Here is a 20,557-nt window from a genome sequence, read left to right as displayed (position 1 = left end):
CATTTCATTAGCATTCAGTATCTCTGTATATTATATGATGATGATATTATAACATCCTCTTCATCAAATTAAATAAATCTTATTATGGTTTGGGTTAAACCACATTGTTTTGTGCTGGAACTATATTGAGGGGAGGGGCGTTTTGCGCCTTGTGACGCTGTGTTGGTTTCTATCAGGTCCTGTAAGTAACTATAAAAGGCCTCCTTGCAACTGTGATTGTATATTTGCTGTCATCTTTTGACTAGAGCGAGTGAAACATGTCTGGAAGAGGTAAAGGCGGTAAAGGACTCGGGAAAGGAGGCGCTAAGCGTCACCGTAAAGTTTTGCGCGATAACATCCAGGGAATCACCAAACCCGCCATTCGTCGTCTGGCTCGCCGCGGCGGCGTCAAGCGCATCTCCGGTCTGATCTACGAGGAGACCCGCGGAGTGTTGAAGGTGTTTCTGGAGAACGTGATCCGAGATGCCGTCACCTACACCGAGCACGCCAAGAGAAAGACTGTCACCGCCATGGATGTTGTGTACGCGCTGAAGAGACAGGGACGCACCCTGTACGGCTTCGGCGGATAAACGCCTGAAAACAGGAGAAAGTACTCAAACCCAACGGCTCTTTTAAGAGCCACACACACTTTGAAAAAGAGTATGTTTTAAGTTGTTTATTCTGTCAACTATTAATTAGTTACCACAAGGCAGGACTTGCACAGAGTATGGAGATTTGATTTTCGTAATTATGGAGCTTGTTTTTCCGGACTATTGCTCCTGTTTAGTTTTCTACAATGTATAATTTAGAGTTTCTAGGAACGTAAACGAGCAGGGTGTTCTCGTGTCACACGTTTAGTGATTGTCAAAATGACTGAATTCATTTTTTCATTGCACTAAAAGCGACTCTTTTGAACTTCGCTAAAATAATATGATACAATGTCACTCAAACCAGCAACATATCTCATCTAAATCGGATTGTACTTTGTTTTTTTGTGATTGAAACATTAAACCACATTTACTGTATCAAACTGATGTCAGAGGTGTATACAGGTAACAGTTCTATGTTATAAAGTATTTAAGTTTCTCCTCATCATGCAAGCACCTACATGTTATTACTTCGAGAAAACTGATGGAAGAAAAAATAAAATTAAGTATTTACAGGTGACTGTACTATATGCTGAATAATGCTGTATGAATCAGTTGTGTTAAATTATGGTCTGAAAATCTACAGAGAGATTTGGAAAATTGAGTCTGGAAAAGTGGAATTTTGAAATGTAAAGTAGGAATCCTGCTCCGAGGTCCATTTTACTCTTAGGTTAAACTGGTTCTAACACATAAAAGGGGTTTCTTGCCAAAATCCGGGACTCAAACTGAATCTCGATGGACTTTATTTGTGTAGTTTAATGTGCACAATATTATGTAAGAACATTGCATAATTACAATTGTCCATTTAAAGTACTTTGCTGGCATGATTGTGTGTCATGACCTTTGCAGTCTATGGTCATGACACCTCATGAGCGGGAAAGTCAGACAAAGAGGCGCGTGGCGTGCGTTGTGACGTGGTGCAGTCAAGCTACTTGCGGTTCGCCAATGAAAAGAGCCTAAGTCCCTCCCCTCCGCTTCCGGCTCATGGGACCTTATAGAGACAGAGCGCAACGCGTCATAATCTGAAGACCACGCCCACCCAGGGGGAAAACAAACCAACCGTCCCCATTGACTTTGCATTGCGAGAGGCTGCCTACTTGTCATTTCTTGCTTCTAACAAAAGACAGAAAAATGCCTAAAAGCTGATGTGTGACAAGGTGTACAGCAAACAAGCTAAGGAACCCAGAAATAAGTTTTCATAAGCTGTCGACCCCAAAAAACGAGTGTTTAGGACATAAAAGTGGATACAGGCAGTTGAGACAGAGCGTCACGTGTCTCATCCGAGAACTAACGTATGCCCGCTGGAGGAGACCGTAATCGGCAACACAGGATAGTTTATCTTACAGAAATATAATATATAAAACAGACATTTGGATATTTGACTCACCAGTGACCAAATGTTTAACTTACTGCACACGTAGTGTATTTTTAGTGCATACTGAGTGTCAGGATCCCACAATTTACCCATTCGTTCCAGCCTGTATCCACTTTTATGTCCTCAAACGCTCGTTTTTTGGGGTCGACAGCTTATGAAAACTTATTTCTGGGTTCCTTAGCTTGTTTGCTGTACACCTTGTCACACATCAGCTTTTAGGCATTTTTCTGTCTTTTGTTAGAAGCAAGAAATGACAAGGAGGCAGCCTCTCGCAATGCAAAGTCAATGGGGACGGTTGGTTTGTTTTCCCCCTGGGTGTGGGCGTGGCCTAAATGCGCTCTGTCTCTATTTCGGAAAAAATGTAGTCAATGGCGAGAGACAACTTATCTTTTTATTCCGTCTGAACTGTGCCGTGAATTACACATATGATGTTTGTGAATTTAAAAGATAATTATGAAAGTCAAGAAAGTCGCAGTTTGTCATAAAACAAAAGAGTAACATTAAGTTTTATGTGAAAATCGCTCAATGAACTACATCTCTCGTCTCGCACTATGTACGTCACCGTCCGTTGCTCGTATGTGTGCAGCTGGTACAAAACACTCAGGCATGACGGCGTAACGTTACGATTATTATAACGTAGTAAGACTATAGAAAAACGAGATCAAAATATTTGTTGTCTCTCGCCATTGACTACCATACAATATTTTTTTCCGAAATAAGGTCCCATGGTGGTCAACCGGAAGGGGAGGGACTTAGGCTCTCTCTTCAAATTTAGAAGCTTTCAATTGGCGGATGAGTCTCTTTAGCAGCCCAATTCTGACCAATGAAAACAGAGAAGGACAATCAGCTCTCTGAAATGAGCTTTCAATAAATACCCAGTTCATCACCACTCTAACAGTTGTTGTTTTTTACTTGACTTGTTATAAGTACATAAACGCATTCAGAGTATTCACACCTGCCTCGTTTGGTTAGATTGAATCGAACTCTAGTTCGTTTCCCCCCTTGGTGCGGACCTTTTGGGCAGGTGTGAATACAGCAATCGAACTCGGGTGCGGACCAAACAATCGAACCGAGACCCAGCTGAAGAGGTGGTCTCGGTACGGTTCCAAACGAACTCTGGTTCGGTTCGTTTACGGTGTGAACATGAACCGACCCAACTGCAGAAAACTGCGTCTTTTTATTTGACTGCTCTTATGAGGATACTTAACAAAACGGACATTTTGGCATAATGGTGTCTAAAGCGAGCGAGCAAGAGCGCGCGCACGGCAGAGAGAGGGAGCGAGAGACCTTGCGTGTGTGTGCCGTGCCTCACGAAGCGCATGTAAAGACCCAAGTCAGTGCGGGCGGGCTTTTATCTATACCATATAGTTTCGTCATATTGCGTTTGTAGAGAATAACACCAAATCAGTAAAATAACAAATATTACATAACGAAATATCTCCATGCTGAGCCTGTTTGTGCACTTCCTGCTTTTCCCTGCTTGAGAATTCCTGTCCAATGAATGAACGACCTTAGCACACGTGTGGTTTTGTTTACCCATTTTGGTTCACTTGCAAAAAGAACAGTGTGAAAGCGAACCGTACCAAACAAAAAAAAATCAACATTCTATTTGGTCCGGACCAAAGCAAGTGAACTATCGGACTTTCCTGGTGTGAATACACCCTAATTCAACTCAGTCAGTTGACCTTACAGCTGTTACTTTTTGCAAAATAAAAATAATTGTTTCTGTAAATTTCCGTCACTTATAAAATTTCTTTTTTATGACTCCAAACTGAGGTTGATGTCCAAGGGTCTTGTTGAGTTCGTATATCATTGAGTAATACTTGATATTTAATAACACTTCTACAGGAATTCTGTTGCTGCTTTTAAAATGAGGCAAGATGGTGAAACATTGTGGGGGAAAAAACAAGTCACACCTTTACCAAAATGTGAATGAGAGAGAGTAAGGATTATGACCAGTCTATGATTATGACCCTGAAACTTGTGGGGGAGTTCTGCTTCTTCTTCATGTTTTAATGGCAATTAACGCATTAGGAGCATTATCGCCACTGAATGACTGGTCCTGAATGACAAATTAACATGGTTGATGTGTTCGAAATTTAATCTGGTTGTTATCCACACATTATATTTTAGAGTAGACTAAGACCCATGTCATATGAATTTAATTAGTGCTCTGTATAGCTGTATGTCCTGCCTTTTTCTAAAATATCCTCTTTCTTAATTCTAAGTGATTAAATAATGTATCACAATATATATTATATTTACTACATATAAAAAGCACATGACATACACTTTCAACTGGTGTAATACTATAACACAATTTCCCTGTGTCACTGTGTTGCTACAGTCCCATCTAGTTTGCCACTTATGCATGACCTTTTTCTTTAAAAAAATGTTTTGCTTTTTCTTTCTTTTTTTGCTAGTTTATCAGCAACTTCATTACCAGATACCCCAACATGTGCTGGTACCCAACAAAAATACATCACTATTCCAGCCTCTTTCAATCTGTGTAATAATAAATATACTTCCATTAATAAATCTGCTTTGTCTGATTTTGCATGTATTATACTAATTAAAGCTGATGGAGCAGATGCGTCTGTGCTGCCCGCCTTTCTAGCCAATGAATCACCTTCAAACCATATATAGCCTAGCCAATCAGAGGAAGACAATCCAGCTTTTTGAAATTAACATGAGCTTCAAATAAATATCCATTGCAGAATCAGATCCTCTGTGAATTCAGGGAGTGAAGAGGCTGATGAAATGGCCAAAAAAAAGCTGTGCATAGAAATAAAGTACAATTGGAAGTAATGTATGGAAGGGTTGATTGTAAATATATTTTTCAGCAAGAACTAATGAAAATATGGCAAACAGAATGGGAAAAGGGAAATAAAGGCAGACATTATTTTTCAATTCAGTCAACAGTGAATCATTCCATAAATAAGGGTTTAGGATTGAGATGTGCATTGGATTATGGGCTGGCAATGCTTGGAAAACATCCAGATGGCAGATGCATATGTGGAGAAGTAGAAACTGTGTGCCATGCTCTAATGGACTGTTTATATCATCGTGCAGAAATAAATCTCATGTACTCAGAACTGTTGTTAAGTTATTTATTAAAATCATTACTCTGTACTAGTACTATGAGACAACAAGATTTGTCATCTAGTCTGCCGCAAATATCAAAAGAAGAAGATCAACATTCCCGAACCAGTGAAATCTGCCCTCAAAGAAAGCACTCACCAAGACAGCCGACGAAATAGGGAAGAAACATCTAAAATCCAGAAATAAATAACGCTAAGCCAAATTACAAAATTGAAGGTTTTTTTTCCTGTTCTTGTTTAGCACCGGTCTGGCCACACCCACCGGCAGAGCGCGTCATTCACATAGAAATGATGTAAATGTGGGAAACGCCCCCGATCAACAGGATAAAACCATAGTATAAGAAGTGGACAGAGCCATCTCATTGGATCTCAATTGAGACAAGTGAAGCCCATTTTTAGCGATTTCTTAGCACTTCCTTTCCTGACGCGCAGACTCAAACCGAGCAAAGCGTTACACGGACCACGTGAGCAACCCGTCTGTCTTCTAGTAGCTGTGCCAAGAGAAATCTGAATCATTCCCTTCCGAATCTTGCAGAGACGGAGAGTGTGAGTAGGAGCTGTCCATGAGCTTGGAGCAGGAGCAACTTTTGCTAGGTATTCTGATTAATTATATTGTAATTTTGCCTCCACGTCCCCCCGATTTTCCGCGAGCGTCTCCTCCCGTCCATACGATAATCTCTCTACTGTGCGACAGAGAGTCGCGTGGTTATGACACAATCGTTAGCCTACTTTTACAAAAACTGCTTCTACGGGGCCATAACATAAGCTACAAGGTAATGGAGCATTTTATACATTGTCGTGTTTCTTTAGAAATAAATAATGGACAAATGGTGTCTTCAAACGCCTCAGATGTAAAGTTATTCGCTGTCAAAGTGACGCCAGAATGAATGGGAGTCAATGGGATGCTAACTGCAAGTTCTGCTACAAGATGGTGGCACGCGGCCGGCTTCAACTTCCGGTCGACTTCCTTCCCGCCTGGATAAAACTGGCGGCAAACTTTTGTTTGGCTTTATTAACTTTTCTTGAAGATGGCACGTCACGCACACTAGGAAGCTCTTCGGATGATCATAGACAGTGAGGAAGACTTGACTTGTTCCTCAGAGTCAGAAGATGATGAAGACGTTGATGATGAAGGCCTGCATTTTGAGGATCAGTTTGAGCCAGCGCAGGACACATTTTCTGAAGAGTAAGCCGTTTATTCTTATTTTAGTTATTAGCCCCTTCAGACCTGAATTATGTTTAAAGTTTCTGAAAAATATAAATGTACATTTTCCCAGCTCACGAAACTTCTATAAATGAGACCAAAAAAAAAATGTTTGGCTTTAATTGTAATTTTTATTTTTTTTCATTTCAATGGACGTCAGGTCAAAACAGGTCTACTTCACAAAAATGTACCAACATAAAATTAAATAATAAACATAAACATTGTTAGTATATACTTAAAGCTTTTTCTCTCGAGGTCAAAAATACCATTTCAACTTTAAAGGTATAGCGGAGGATCTTTCCGAATTTTAGATAAGAACCGCCCTCTCCACTTTTTGAAAAAATGCACATGCGCACAACACTCTACCTGCTCCCGAGAGGGAACGCCTATTAACGTGTGCGAGGTTCTCCTCGTGCACGCTCTGTTTACAAATTGCTGTCGGCATCGCTCATACAAGATTACTTTCCAAAAGAAGATTTGCACTTTTTCTCCAAATAGCATGCCAAACTTTACCTGTCGAGTAGAAACTTCGCGACTGAGGCATCAGTGGGAACTGGGAAGCCCAACATGTGTTATCAGCGCACGCCATCGTGTGAAACAATCTCCCAAAAACACTCTGATCTTGTTTCTCTCTTCTGAGGCCTTTCTCTTCTTCTCATACAGTTCGTACAAACTTTTTCTCTTGCGACCCTCAGACATTTTCAAAGGACCCGGTGAAACGGCGAGCTTCAATGAATGGCTTAGCTCTAGCTCACCAAACATAAACACCTGAAAGTGCGCATGCGCAGAAAGCGAAAACTAAGGGACGAGCCAGGGACGAGCACGTACGACGGCCTTACGTAAACATATCACCAGAATGATTGACACTTAGGTGGACCAATAGTTTACACTACCCACCCGGAAAAAGAAAATCCTCCGCTATACCTTTAATTTTGAGGTTTTTGTTTTACAGATTGCACATTGTTTGTAACAAACTAAACATCTTAGAATCAATCAATATGGTCATGTTAGAGTCATTTTCTTTACGCATGTTCTAAATTTCCTACATGAGAGTATAGGAGAAGGACTTTTATTATGAAACATTTCACTGTGTATGCTGCTGGGTAGCGTTAGTTTCCGCTATTCCGCTATTGTGTTTCCTTTCACTTTCACTGGCCGTTTGCTCCGCCATTACCTCAGGTGTTAATGTGCGTGATTGAATGTAAGTTTATTTATTTATACACAGTTAAAAGTGATTTATGTTTGTTACATTGTTGTATTCAAATATTCAGCTAGTGCAATCAAACTTTACATTGTGGAAAACATCATAATATGAGAGTTATATACAGTGAATCACGTGTAGATGATCGCAGCTGTTAATCCTATGTGACGTTGGTTTACATATAAATAACGTGTCAGTAGTGAGTTGCTGTTTATGTTTGTATAGGCAAACTTAAAGACATTAGACATACACTGATGTATCTTTTTATTCTGTTTATTCTAGAAAAACCACATTCAATACCTTGTACAGTTAAAGGAAAACCCAGTACAGCTGGATGATGTCAATGTGTGTGAACATTCCAAGATATAAAGAGTTTAACAGTTCCCAGTCTCCTGTCACGCTTCTTACTGGAGCCCCGTAGTGGATGAGCATTCACCTACCTAGATTCAAACCCTACAGTTCGCAATATTTGGTCCTTCGAGCTGGATTGCTACACCCATTACGGTGATATGGAGCAACAGAGTCAACATTACTCTCCTGATACCACACATCCTGCTAATAGCCCAAGCATGCCGACATCATCCTGCGCCCTATGCAGCAGCTATGACAGCATTGCAACGACAGTATGGCCAACCTCATCAGCTGGCACAAAGTGAAATTGCATCCTTGTTGAATTCGCCTGATATTAGAGCAGGGGATGCAAAGGCTTTCCAGAGTTTTGCACTCAATGTTGACTTGTTGGTAGGCATGTTGATGTCACTTGAGGGGCCACAAGGACGAGAACTCACGTGCACAGGGCATGTTGACAGACTTCTCAGTAAGCTACCCAAGCACTACAGAGATAGTTTCATTGAGCACCTCCAGCTACGAGGCCGATTGAGCACTGACAGCCTCAACCCGTATAACCTCCATGACCTCGCTGACTGGTTAAAAGTGAAGGCAGAGGCTCAGCGTCTGTCATCTAAAATGGTACAGCGCTACCAGACGGAGAGAGTTCAAGCCCATAGAGAACGTCAACCCATTCCGAAGGCCCAAACTCGACTAACTGCAGTTTATCATGGCAGCGACCAACCCAAAGAGGTCAGTACAGTACATTATGTCCATCCAGAGCCCGCTCATGGTCAGCAATTAGTCAAGAAACTGAAACGTCTGTGTCTGTTCTGTAAAAGTCAAGAGCACTACTTGTCACAGTGCAGTCAAATCACTGAGCGCTCACCTGAACAGATTCTCAAGTGGATAAAGGACGGCAAGAGATGTTGGAAATGTGGTCGTACAAGTCATAAATGTGAGGAATGCACGCTAAAGAAACCTTGTAGAGAATGTGGCAATATACACCTCAGTGTCCTGCATTCCATCGCCAAGGAGGGTCCCAACCTTGTGTTACTTACGATGTCTGCCGATCGAGCATATCTGACTTCCCCCAGCTCCACAGGACGTGTTTACCTAAAAGTCATCCCAGTACTGCTGTGGAAAGGCAAGAGGTCTGTACCAACATATGCTATCTTGGATGATGGGGCCCAACGGAGTATTGTTCTTCCAGCAGCAGTTCAACAGTTAGGACTTGTGGGTAGGGAAGAGATCATGGCCCTTCGCACCATCCGACATGATGTCACAGATCTGAAGGGACAGTCAGTTGATCTGCTGCTTTCCACACAGTCAAGTCCAAACGAAAAGTACAGCCTCACAAATGTGAAAAAGAGGCTTCAGCGATGCTATTACCATCTCAGAGGAATTCATCTTCCATCCTTTGATAAGGTGCAGCCCCTTCTCCTAATTGGGTCTGACTACCCAAACCTGATCACAGCTAAGGAGCCCATCAGACTAGGACCAGCTGGTGGACCGGCAGCTGTACGTACACAGCTTGGTTGGGTTCTCCAGGGACCAGATGGACTTCTCCCACATCAGGTACCGTCATCACAATGCTTATTCACTTCTCTTACTCCAATTCGAGATCCTGTTTATCAACATGTTGAACGACTGTGGCAACTGGACGTTCTCCCATACCGCAGTGAAAAGCTGGTAACAAGATCAAAACAGGATCAAGCGGCTGTGAATATGCTGGAGACCAGAACACAATGTGTAGAAGTTAATGGCATCTGGCGATACGCTACTCCACTCCTTCGTGCACGGGATGGCCCGCCTTTGAGAGGAACCAAGGAGTCAGTCTTGTCCCGCCTCAGGAACACTGAGAGGCATCTCAGCAAAGACCCCAAGAAAGCTCAGGTGTATGAAGCTGAAATACAGAAACTCCTTGATTCAGGGTATGTTGTTAAGGTACCACCAGAGAATCTGCAGCCCAGTGAGGAGTCATGGTTCATACCACACCACCTTGTACACCACAATGGCAAAGACCGGATGGTTTTTAACTGCTCCTTTGTGCATCTTGGTATCTCCCTTAATCAGCAGCTGCTTCCTGGTCCCAGCCTTGGTGCCTCACTGATGGGAGTTCTCCTTCGGTTTCGGCAGTATCCGGTTGCCATTAGTGGTGATATACGCGGCATGTTTCACCAGGTGAGACTCCTACCCGAAGACAAACCTTTGTTGAGGTTTATTTGGAGGAACATGCGTAAGGAGGATCCGCCCGACGTCTATGAGTGGCAAGTCTTGCCTTTTGGGACGACCTGCAGTCCCTGCTGCTCTACCTTTGCTCTCATCACATGTTCGCAGCCAGCAACCTTGAAAAGAAGAAGTACAGCAGTCTGTAGAGCGAAGCTTTTACGTAGACAATTGTCTACAAAGTCTTCCCACTGCTACGGAAGCTAAGCAACTGATCGACAAGATGAGACCTCTTTTAGCCTCGGGGCTTTGAAATAAGACAGTGGGCTTCTAACGTACCTTCAGTCATTCAGCATTTACCATCAATGGCTCGATCAGAGAGCATTGAACTGTGGTTGCAACAGTATAATTTGGATCCTTTGGAACCAGCTCTGGGTTTGATGTGGCGCTGTCTAGAGGTTCAACTGGGTTACCGTCATCGTGCCATGGTAGAGCATCCTCCAACGATGAGACACATTTACAAGGTCTTGGCGTCACAATATGACCCCCTAGGGTTTATCATTCCCTTTACCACACGGGCCAAGATTCTTGTCCAAAAGCTTTGGGCCAAACCAAGGAATTGGGATGATCCGAACCTTCCCACAGACTTACTAGAGAAGTGGAAAATATGGGAGGAGGAGTTGCCTGACCTCGGCAAGATCAAGCTTGACAGATGCTACATCCCTTCCAACTTTGATGTGGAGACATCAAAATTTAACTTGCATGTGTTTGGTGATGCATCAGAGGTGGCTTATGGATCAGTTGCTTACCTCCTTGTTGAGCAGCATGGAGAGATCCATACCTCCTTTGTCATGGCCCGTTCTAGGGTAGCCCCCAAACGACAGCTGTCGATCCCACGTCTTGAACTCTGCGCAGCTCTGACCAGTGCCCAGCTCGCCAATTTCCTCAGCCAGGAACTGACTATTCCCATAGAGGAGGTGATATTATGGACTGACTCTACGACTGTCCTGACTTGGATACAGTCCGAGTCTTGTAGATATAAAGTCTTCGTTGGGACAAGAGTGGCAGAAATCCAAGAGTTGACAGAGCTTCATTCATGGAGGTATGTGGATTCCCCTAATAACCCGGCGGACGATATTACTAGAGGGAAGACACTTACAGAGCTGGCAAACCCAAGCAGGTGGAGTCAGGGTCCAAAATTCGTGAACCATCAGATCACTGGCCAGTCACACCCTTGATAGAGGCCCAAGATGATATATCAGAGACGAAGAAAATTGTGTTTTGTGGTCTAGTAGTTAATGATCAAGGTTCTGGCATTCCTGATGCATCCCAGTACACTTCCTGGAAGGACTTGATTGATGCTGCTTATCAGTTTCTTCACGGGGCGGCCACCCAAGACATGAGCATGCAACAACCTGATTACCGAAGTGCGGAAACACTCATATTGAGTCAATGTCAGGAGGAGACCTTCTCAGAGGAACTTAAGGCCTTGAAGGCAGCGAAACCTGTGCCTACATCCAGCCGTCTGAACACACTTGCACCAGAGTTGGATTGCACACTAGGACTGATCCGTGTGGGAGGAAGACTGAGGAAACTAGATGGCTTAAGTCAAATGGAGATTCACCCAGTGGTTTTACACCCACACCACAAGGTGACTAAACTTCTCATAAAGCACTTTGATGAACGCCTTCTCCACCCAGGACCTGACAGGGTTTTCGCTGAACTCCGTCGCCACTACTGGATCCTGAGAGGCAGACAAGCAGTACGGCAATATCAGAGAGAGTGTGTGGAGTGCCAGAAGTGGAGAGCCAAGCCGACTGTGCCAATCATGGCTGACTTACCTTTAGCTCGCCTGCGACTGTTCCAACCGCCTTTTTTCTCAACTGGAGTTGACTGCTTTGGGCCCTTCATTGTGAAGATTGGCCGTCGCACTGAGAAGAGATGGGGAGTCATCTTCAAGTGCTTGACGACCAGATGCATTCATCTCGACCTCCTCAACAGCATTGATGCGGATGCATTTTTGTTGGCACTTAGACGCTTTATAGCCCGCAGAGGCACCCCATCCGAAATCCTCTCGGATCAGGGGACCAATTTCCGAGGAGCTGAGACCGAGCTAAGGGAAGCTTTCAAAGTAATGGAACCTAAACTGCAAAAGTTGTTGGCTAGTCATCAGATCAGCTTTAAAATGAATCCTCCTGCCGCACCACACTTCGGAGGCGCATGGGAAAGGGAGATTAGATCGGTAAAGTCTGCCCTGCGTGTAGTTATCGGGAGCCAATCAGTTCCAGAGGAAGTACTACGTACAGTACTGATTGAAGTAGAGGGCATCCTCAACAGCAAGCCACTGGGATACGTCTCATCCGATGTTGCAGACATAGACCCGGTTACCCCTAACATGCTGCTTATGGGGCGGCGAGATGCCTCACTTCCCCAGGTGATCTACACTCCCGAACCGCTATCCAAGCGCCGTTGGCGACATTCTCAGACCATTGTGGATCATTTCTGGTCATACTACATCCGACATTACCTTCCAAGCCTTCAGACTCGCCAGAAGTGGCAGCGAGAAATCCAGGATTTAACTGAGGACACGGTGGTAATGATTATGGATCCGCAGCTTCCTAGAGCTCAATGGCCAACTGGTAGGGTTGTCAAGTTAATTACCAGTGATGATGGACACATACGGTCAGCTCAAATCAAGGTTAATGACCACTTATACCTACGACCTGTGGCCAAACTTGTCAGACTTCCAGTACTTCCGGGTGGAGATGACATCGACTCAAAGGACTAGGGAATTTATCTTTACACACATTAGCTATGCTAATCTGGGGGCGGCTGTTCTAAATTCCCTACATGAGAGTATAGGAGAAGGACTTTTATTATGAAACATTTCACTGTGTATGCTGCTGGGTAGCGTTAGTTTCCGCTATTCCGCTATTGTGTTTCCTTTCACTTTCACTGGCCTTTTGCTCCGCCATTACCTCAGGTGTTAATGTGCGTGATTGAATGTAAGTTTATTTATTTATACACAGTTAAAAGTGATTTCTGTTTGTTACATTGTTGTATTCAAATATTCAGCTAGTGCAATCGAACTTTACATTGTGGAAAACATCATAATATGAGAGTTATATACAGTGAATCACGTGTAGATGATCGCAGCTGTTAATCCTATGTGACGTTGGTTTACATATAAATAATGTGTCAGTAGTGAGTTGCTGTTTATGTTTGTATAGGCAAACTTAAAGTCATTAGACATACACTGATGTATCTTTTTATTGTTTATTCTAGAAAAAACACATTCAATACCTTGTACAGTTAAAGGAAAACCCAGTACAGCTGGATGATGTCAATGTGTGTGAACATTCCAAGATATAAAGAATTTAACAGTTCCTAGTCTCCTGTCACGCTTCTTACTGGAGTCCCGTAGTGGTTGAGCATTCACCTACCTAGATTCAAACCCTACAGTTCGCAATAACGCATCTTTATTTTTTTAGATCAAAAACTTGAACATTACAACATTTCAACTTTATTTGTAAGGTTTTTGCTTTATAGATCGCACATTTGTTTATTCATAACAAAATAAACCTAGGAATCAATCAATGCATTCATGTTAGAGTAATTTCCTGTGTGCATCTTTGAAACAATTTCTCTGTTAAAGGGATACTTCACCTCTGGGAAGATGAATGTGTATTTAAAAATAGGTCATTTAAGTAGAAGAAATGTGAAGAATTTTTTTTTAATTTCGAGCTTTCTAGACTGAGAAAACCCAGAAAATGTATTTTTGGCTTATGTGGATGAAAGACAACAACTCCCAGAATGCACTTGCTTCGCTGCCTTAGGAGGCCACGCCTACCGGTAAGGGAGCGCAGTTGAAAACAAACAACAAGGCTAGCCTACGTGATGAGTTTGCCAGGGATTTAGAGATCGCCCAAAATGTCCGGGATTCGGCTTTTGCGTTCTACAGTCGCCATTCATTCATTATGTTTACTGTGGCGAGCAGGACGAGGCTGACGGCCGCGGGAGAACGGCACGAGGCCGATGGCGTCATTACTGAGACGCGCCGGTCTCGTATCTCTCACGGAGGAGCGGGAATTTTCTTAGCAATGGTAAAACGCACATCAACCGATCACTTGTTTAGCGTTCATGTAAACACTACATTCAGATTCACCAATCGGAATGAATTCAGTTAGATTGAAACAAAAGGTGTGCATGTAAACAATGAATGGCGACTGCAGAACGCAAAAGCTGAATCCCGTAAGTTACATTTTGAACGATCTCGCCCGCCGGACAAGTCCGGGAAAAGGAGGATGGTAACCCCTACTTACTCAGCTTTCTCCTACTATTCAGCTTTCTTCACAGAACAAGAGCCTGCTAGCTTAGCTTCCAAAGAAAGACGGCTGAAACTATGTGTACATTCTGTGAGTGAGATCCAACCCTCTATGGGCGGGCTGAACACATGCGGAACAACGCCATCTACTGGCTGTAGTCTTTAGCCTCTGGCCAGAAAATCCTCTGATGACGCTCGATCAGATTTTTGCGTCATCGGAGGATTTTTTCCAGACAAAAAATACATAAATCTCTTGTCTCAGGGGGATATGAGGGTGGAAAGCATGGTAATTCGAAAATACTACAGGTTTTCTACTAATACAAAGCTTAATGCTAAATCCTGAAGTATCCCTTTAACGATTTTCTTGTATTTCTACAGTACTGGCAGCACGGTTGCCAGCAAGTTACTGTATTTCGATTTCCAGTAACTGTACTTGTGTAATTCACTTTACAGTACACAAGATCAGTACTGTATTTCGTCATTTGTTCTGCTTTTGCTGAAATTAATTATGCGGCATTGTACTGTAATATCTATATTGATACATTATTGCTAAATATTATTATAATTTTCAAAATAATTACTAATAATGATAATATTATATCATAATAATATAATATGTAGTTATAAGGAAAATATAGGCTATAGTAGGAAAAAATATTATAGAAGTCAATGGCTACTGTCAACTGTCTAGTTACCGACATTCTTTAAAATATCTTCTTTTGTGTTCAGCCGAATAAAGAAACTCATACAGATTTAGAACAACATGAGGATGAGTAAGTAATGACAAATATAATTTTTGGTGTACTATACCGATAAAGGGATTGTTCACCCAAAAATTAAAATTAGCCCATGATTTACTTATCCTCAAGCCATCCTAGGTGTATATGACATCGTTCTTCTTTCAGATGAATACAATCGGAGTTATATTAAAAAATGTCCTGGCTTCCAAGCTTTATAATGGCAGTGAATGGTTGTTTCTGTTTTGAAAGCCCATAAAAGTGCATCAATCCATGATAAAAGTGCTCCATGCATGCGGCTCTGGGGGGTAAATAAAGACCTTCTGAAGCGAAGTGATGCGTTTGTGTAAAAAAAAATATTCATATTCAAGTTACACTTTAGATTTAAGTCAAATCCGTATGTTCGTTTGGCCGAAAGCTAGACATTTTACTTTATACAGTTTTAAATATGGATATTTTTCTTACATCTCCATCTTCCTCATCACTTCACATAAAGTCAACATCTGAGATATTTCCATCAGCTATATGTTCAAGCACTTCAAGAACCTATATATTCTGCATATGAAAAAGTTTCAAAAATGTATCGGTACTGTGATGTAGATTTTTTTTTTTTTATATATATATATAAGAAATTTCAATCAGCATTACTGGACTTCAGTTACTGGAATGTGATTTCAGTAACAGGCTTTTGAACCCACTGTCCATTCTAATGGACAGACACATTTGAAAAAATCCGGATTTAAAATTTGCAATTCTACAATCGATTTTTAACTTTAATAAGTTCAATCTTTCTATTTTACATACAAACTATGAAATACTGTCAAACATATCAAAAAATGTAAATAAAACCATAGAAAATGTTGCTTGCTTCTGTGTTTGGAGTGAAGTGCTGACATGCTTCTCTTCAATGTAGTGTTTTTTTTATATATAATTACTACATGCAGAGCTTTACTGCCATTTGATTGGATGACAAGCGTCCAATCTAATGGACTGCAGGCTTTAAACTAGGTGAAATGCTCCAGAAGTAAAAAAAAAAAGGGGGGGGGGGGTTGACATGTGATATCCATTGTAATGGACGCAGGGTCCGAACGGGTTAGAGTCGCATATAGCGGTTTCAAACCAATATGGCCAGACGATATCTACCAGTTTGTGATATTCTGAATGAAATTTGTTGTCCTGTGGACTTTTAGAACATCTAAATGTCTTACAAAATAAGTGTATACATGTTATATTCTAATGTGAAGAGAAATTGAGAGTGATAAAGACATTTAGCAACGGAGCTTAACTGTGTTCTCCAACATCTGCTGAGGTTTAACTGTTTTGAATGTGTAATTATTAATTACAGAGTTATTATTATTAATAATAATATACACTATGCAGGATTTACGATGCTGATCACCATTAAAACTAGTCATCACAGTCTGTGAAAAGGGTCCATTGATAATTAATGGATATACGGTCGTGCGCTTTATGGCTGTTGATGGGACATCGTGTCGTGTCGATGCCCCATCAACAGCCATAAAGTGCGTGACCGTATATCCATTAATTATAAAAGGACCCTTTTCACAGACTGTGATGACTAGTCTTAATGGTGATCAGCATCGTAAACCCTGCTGTGTATATTATATGTAACGTGAGGCAGATTGTCAGGTCTCTATATGATTAAATTACTGACATCACCCCGTGATCAACACCCCCCCCTCCAGTCTCTGTGATTTAATTAACTCACTGGAATCCTCATTTACAAACCCCTCTATTGTCTTAAGACTCCGACGCGCAGGACGTGCAGACCGATTGGCGCCTACTATCTGCATAAATCATTGATCTCTGATCCGAAAGACCCTAATCTATTCCTGAGTAAACACACAACCCTTCTGTTCGACTGTTTCGGCTAAGATTTGCTGACCAGCAAAAGGCCAGTCGGACTGGAGATTCTAAAACCCCCCGGGACTTCTTAACACTGATTAACACTTCAAAACAAGAGAACAGTGTTTGACCAGATGTCCAAACATGTGCTGACTGTTAATTTCATCAATTCAAGATACACACACTGAGGGGGGAAGAACGCGGTTCACGCGGCGGACACAGCCTCGTGAACTGGAGATGACATTACGCACACACACACAAAACACAAAACACAGACACCCTATCATACCCGACCACGTGTGGTTAAAATTACCCTGTAAAATGTTTAAAATGTATTTCTTGTTATGTTTCATGGTTCTTTACCCAAACTACTATGTCTATAAGCTTTATTGGTAGGTAATCAATTTGATGTGCCTGTAATCACGAGAAATCATGTATCTTTGTGTTATTAGCTCACAGAATTATCATTCGCAGTATTGTTTTGTTCCAAAGAACCCAACGGTGTTGAATCTTTAACACAAAATATCAGAGGATGCATTCTTTCATTAATACCAGTTTTATAAATGATATGAACGAGTTTATTCCTCAGCACATAGTCGGAAGAGGCGTGTACCTTTGCATAACGCAAGGAGGTTGCCATAACAGAAAGAGGAGGAAGGCGTGGCTGTGGCTCCTTCAAAACACGGCGCCAGCTCTCTCCTCTTTGCAGTTCGCCAGAGAGAGAGAGAGAGACCCGCCTCCTTCCTTCCTCCAAGAAACATACTCGGTTACTAACGTAACCTCGGTTCTCTCTAGAAGAGGGAACGAGTACTGCGTTTTTGTAAAAACGCTACGGGAAAAACTATTTTTTTCACGAAATACTGAAGCAAAAAATTATCCTTAATTTTCATACATGTAAAGCGCGTTGCAGCAGTACACAGATATGGCGAGACGGCTTGCTCGCTCATTGGCTGCTCTGCGGCAACTGCATAAGCCTATCGAGCGAGGCCTGAAGTGACGTCAGGCCAATGAGGGCGCTTCGCGCCCTCCTTGCCATTTCCCGCCGAGACGGGTGTGGCTAACCTCTATAAAAGAAACTCGAAAAGGCTGATTCACTTGATTTTCATCGCCGAAGCGAACCAGAGTGAACCGTACGCACGGCAGAGAACGCAGTACTCGTTCCCTCTTCTAGAGAGAACCGAGGTTACGTTAGTAACCAAGTACGTTCTCTTACGAGAGTCCTCTCGTAATGCGTTTTTGTAAAAATGCGATTTCAGTGTTCTAGTTAGACAGCTGAATCGACTACACCGATAGTAACTTAGCCTGCAAGGCGGGAACCTCTAGGTTGTAAAACCTAATAAATGTAGACGGCGAGGCCCAGCCTGCCGCCGTACATATCCTGTAAGGAAATCCCGCTGGACCAAGCCCACGAGGAGGCAACGCCTCTCGTGGAGTGCGCTCTAACTCCCAACGGGCACTGGAGGCCCTTGACAGTATAAGCCAGCGCTATGGCGTCAACTATCCATCTGGATAGGCTCTGTTTCGAAACAGCCATTCCCTTGGAACGTCCACTGAACGAGACAAAGAGCTGCTCAGTCTGTCTGAAGACAGCAGAGCGGGACAAGTAAGCTCTTAAAGCCCTAATGGGGCAAAGAAAACTTGAGTCCCCTTCCTCACTTGATCCCGGCAGGGCAGACAGGGAGATAACCTGAGCCCGAAACGGTGTGTTGAGGGATTTTGGCACATAGCCATGCTTAGGTTTGAGTATGACTTTAGAGTCATTAGGTCCAAACTCTAAGCACGCTGGGCTCACGGAGAGCGCGTGCAGGTCGCCTATGCGCTTCACCGAAGCGAGAGCCATCAAAAACACTGTTTTGAAAGACAAATGTTTGAGGCACCTTTCATGGCCGCCAAAACCGTAGAAAGGTCCCACATAGGGACTGAAGGAGGTCTGGGAGGATTCAGCCTCCTAGCTCCCCTGAGGAAGCGGATGACTAAATCGTTCCTTCCTAGTGACTGACCTAGCGTTGTTCCAGAGAACGCTGTAATAGCCGCCACATAAACTTTGAGCGTGGAAGGGGATCTGCCCTTATCCAACAGCTCCTGTAGGAAGGAGAGAACCTCCGTCACCTCACAGTCGAGGGGTGATAGGACCCGAGCTGTACACCAGCCGGAGAAAACCGACCACTTTGAGGCATAAAGCCGCCTAGTCGACAGTGCTCTGGCCTGAGTGATGGTATTCATCACTACCTCTGCGAGATCATCGGATATCCGTTGAGCGCCCACGCATGAAGGGACCACAGCTCCGGGTGTGGGTGCCAAATCGAGCCCCCGGCCTGTGAGAGGAGATCTCTCCTCAATGGCACTGGCCATGGAGCGATGTCTGCTAACTGCATCAGGACTGGAAACCATGCTTGGTTCTTCCAGAACGGTGCTACAAGCAGTACTGGGCATTTTGTTTCCCTGACCCGCTCTAACACCTGTGGCAGGAGGGAGACGGGGGGAAAAGCGTATAGCGGGCAGCGCGGCCACATCCGGGACAGCGCGCTGTCGTTCTTGGAAAAGAACACGGGGCAATGAGCGTTTTCGCGGGACGCGAATAGGTCCACCTCCGCTCTGCCGAATCTCTCCCACAACAGCCGGACTGTTTGTGGGTGTAGAGACCATTCGCCCAGGGGAATGTTGTTCCTGGACAGCCTGTCTGGGCCCACATTCTGAAGCCCAGGCACGTGCACTGCTCTCAGCGAGCGCAAATTGCGCTGAGCCCATATTAGGAGGCGTTTCGCCAGCCTGTACAGGGATGTGGATCTCAGACCGCCCTGGCGATTTATGTAGGACACCACGGCCGTGTTGTCCGAACGGACTACGACGTGTTGGTCCTTGATTAGGGGACAAAAACGCGTCAGCGCGTTGTGCACTGCCAGCATTTCCAGGCAGTTGATGTGTTGGAGCTTTTCTCGTTCTGACCACAGGCCGAAGAACGGTCTGCCCTCGAGCAGCGCTCCCCATCCCGAGGTGGATGCGTCTGTCGACACCATCCTCACTCCCGAGGAAGTCCCCAGGCTTACACCTGATCGGTACCAGTCGTCCGCCAACCAAGGTATCAGGGCTGTCACACAGTTCTGATTGACCTTGAGACGTAACCGGCCGGACACCCACGCTCCGCGCGGTACTCGCGCTTTCAACCAGAACTGCAGAGGGCGCATGCGGAGCAAGCCCAGCTGAAGAATTGGTGATGCTGAGGCCATGAGACCCAGCATCCTTTGAAACGTCCTGAATGTGCAGCACGCGCTGTGGCGACAGCCGCGCTGTCATAGACTGTGAGTCCAGAATGGTACCCAGAAACGAAATCACTTGACTGGGGTTCAGTGAACTCTTTGTCCAATTGACCATGATACCAAGATCCTCGAGGTGATCGAGTAAAATGGTTCTGTGCTCCACGAGCTGTGATCGTGATTGAGCTAGGATCAGCCAGTCGTCCAAATAGTTCAGCACTCGCATGCCTCTGAGTCTGAGAGGGGCGAGCGCTGCGTCCATGCATTTTGTAAATGTACGAGGTGCCAGGGACAAGCCGAACAGCAGGACTGTATACTGGTATGTCTGACCCTCGAAGGCGAATCTCAAGTATCACCTGTGATGTGACGCTAT

At 43.6% G+C, this 20,557-nt stretch overlaps 1 protein-coding gene across 1 annotated transcript; it reads left to right on the top strand.

Annotated features, from left to right (window-relative positions):
• Window positions 1-257: 257 nt before the first annotated feature.
• On the top strand, window positions 258-569 carry LOC308684947 (histone H4; the record flags this gene model as incomplete). The annotated part of the gene is made up of 1 exon (XM_081356323.1): window positions 258-569. The coding sequence occupies one exon, from the start codon at window positions 258-260 to the stop codon at window positions 567-569; it is 312 nt and encodes a 103-aa protein (XP_081212449.1).
• Window positions 570-20,557: the final 19,988 nt, after the last annotated feature.

The sequence above is a fragment of the Scardinius erythrophthalmus genome, assembly GCF_964197995.2.
Source record: "Scardinius erythrophthalmus genome assembly, chromosome: 24".
Lineage (NCBI taxonomy): Eukaryota > Metazoa > Chordata > Actinopteri > Cypriniformes > Leuciscidae > Scardinius > Scardinius erythrophthalmus.
Note: the sequence above shows the minus strand (reverse complement) of the source record. Positions and strands in the feature narration are given on the sequence as shown.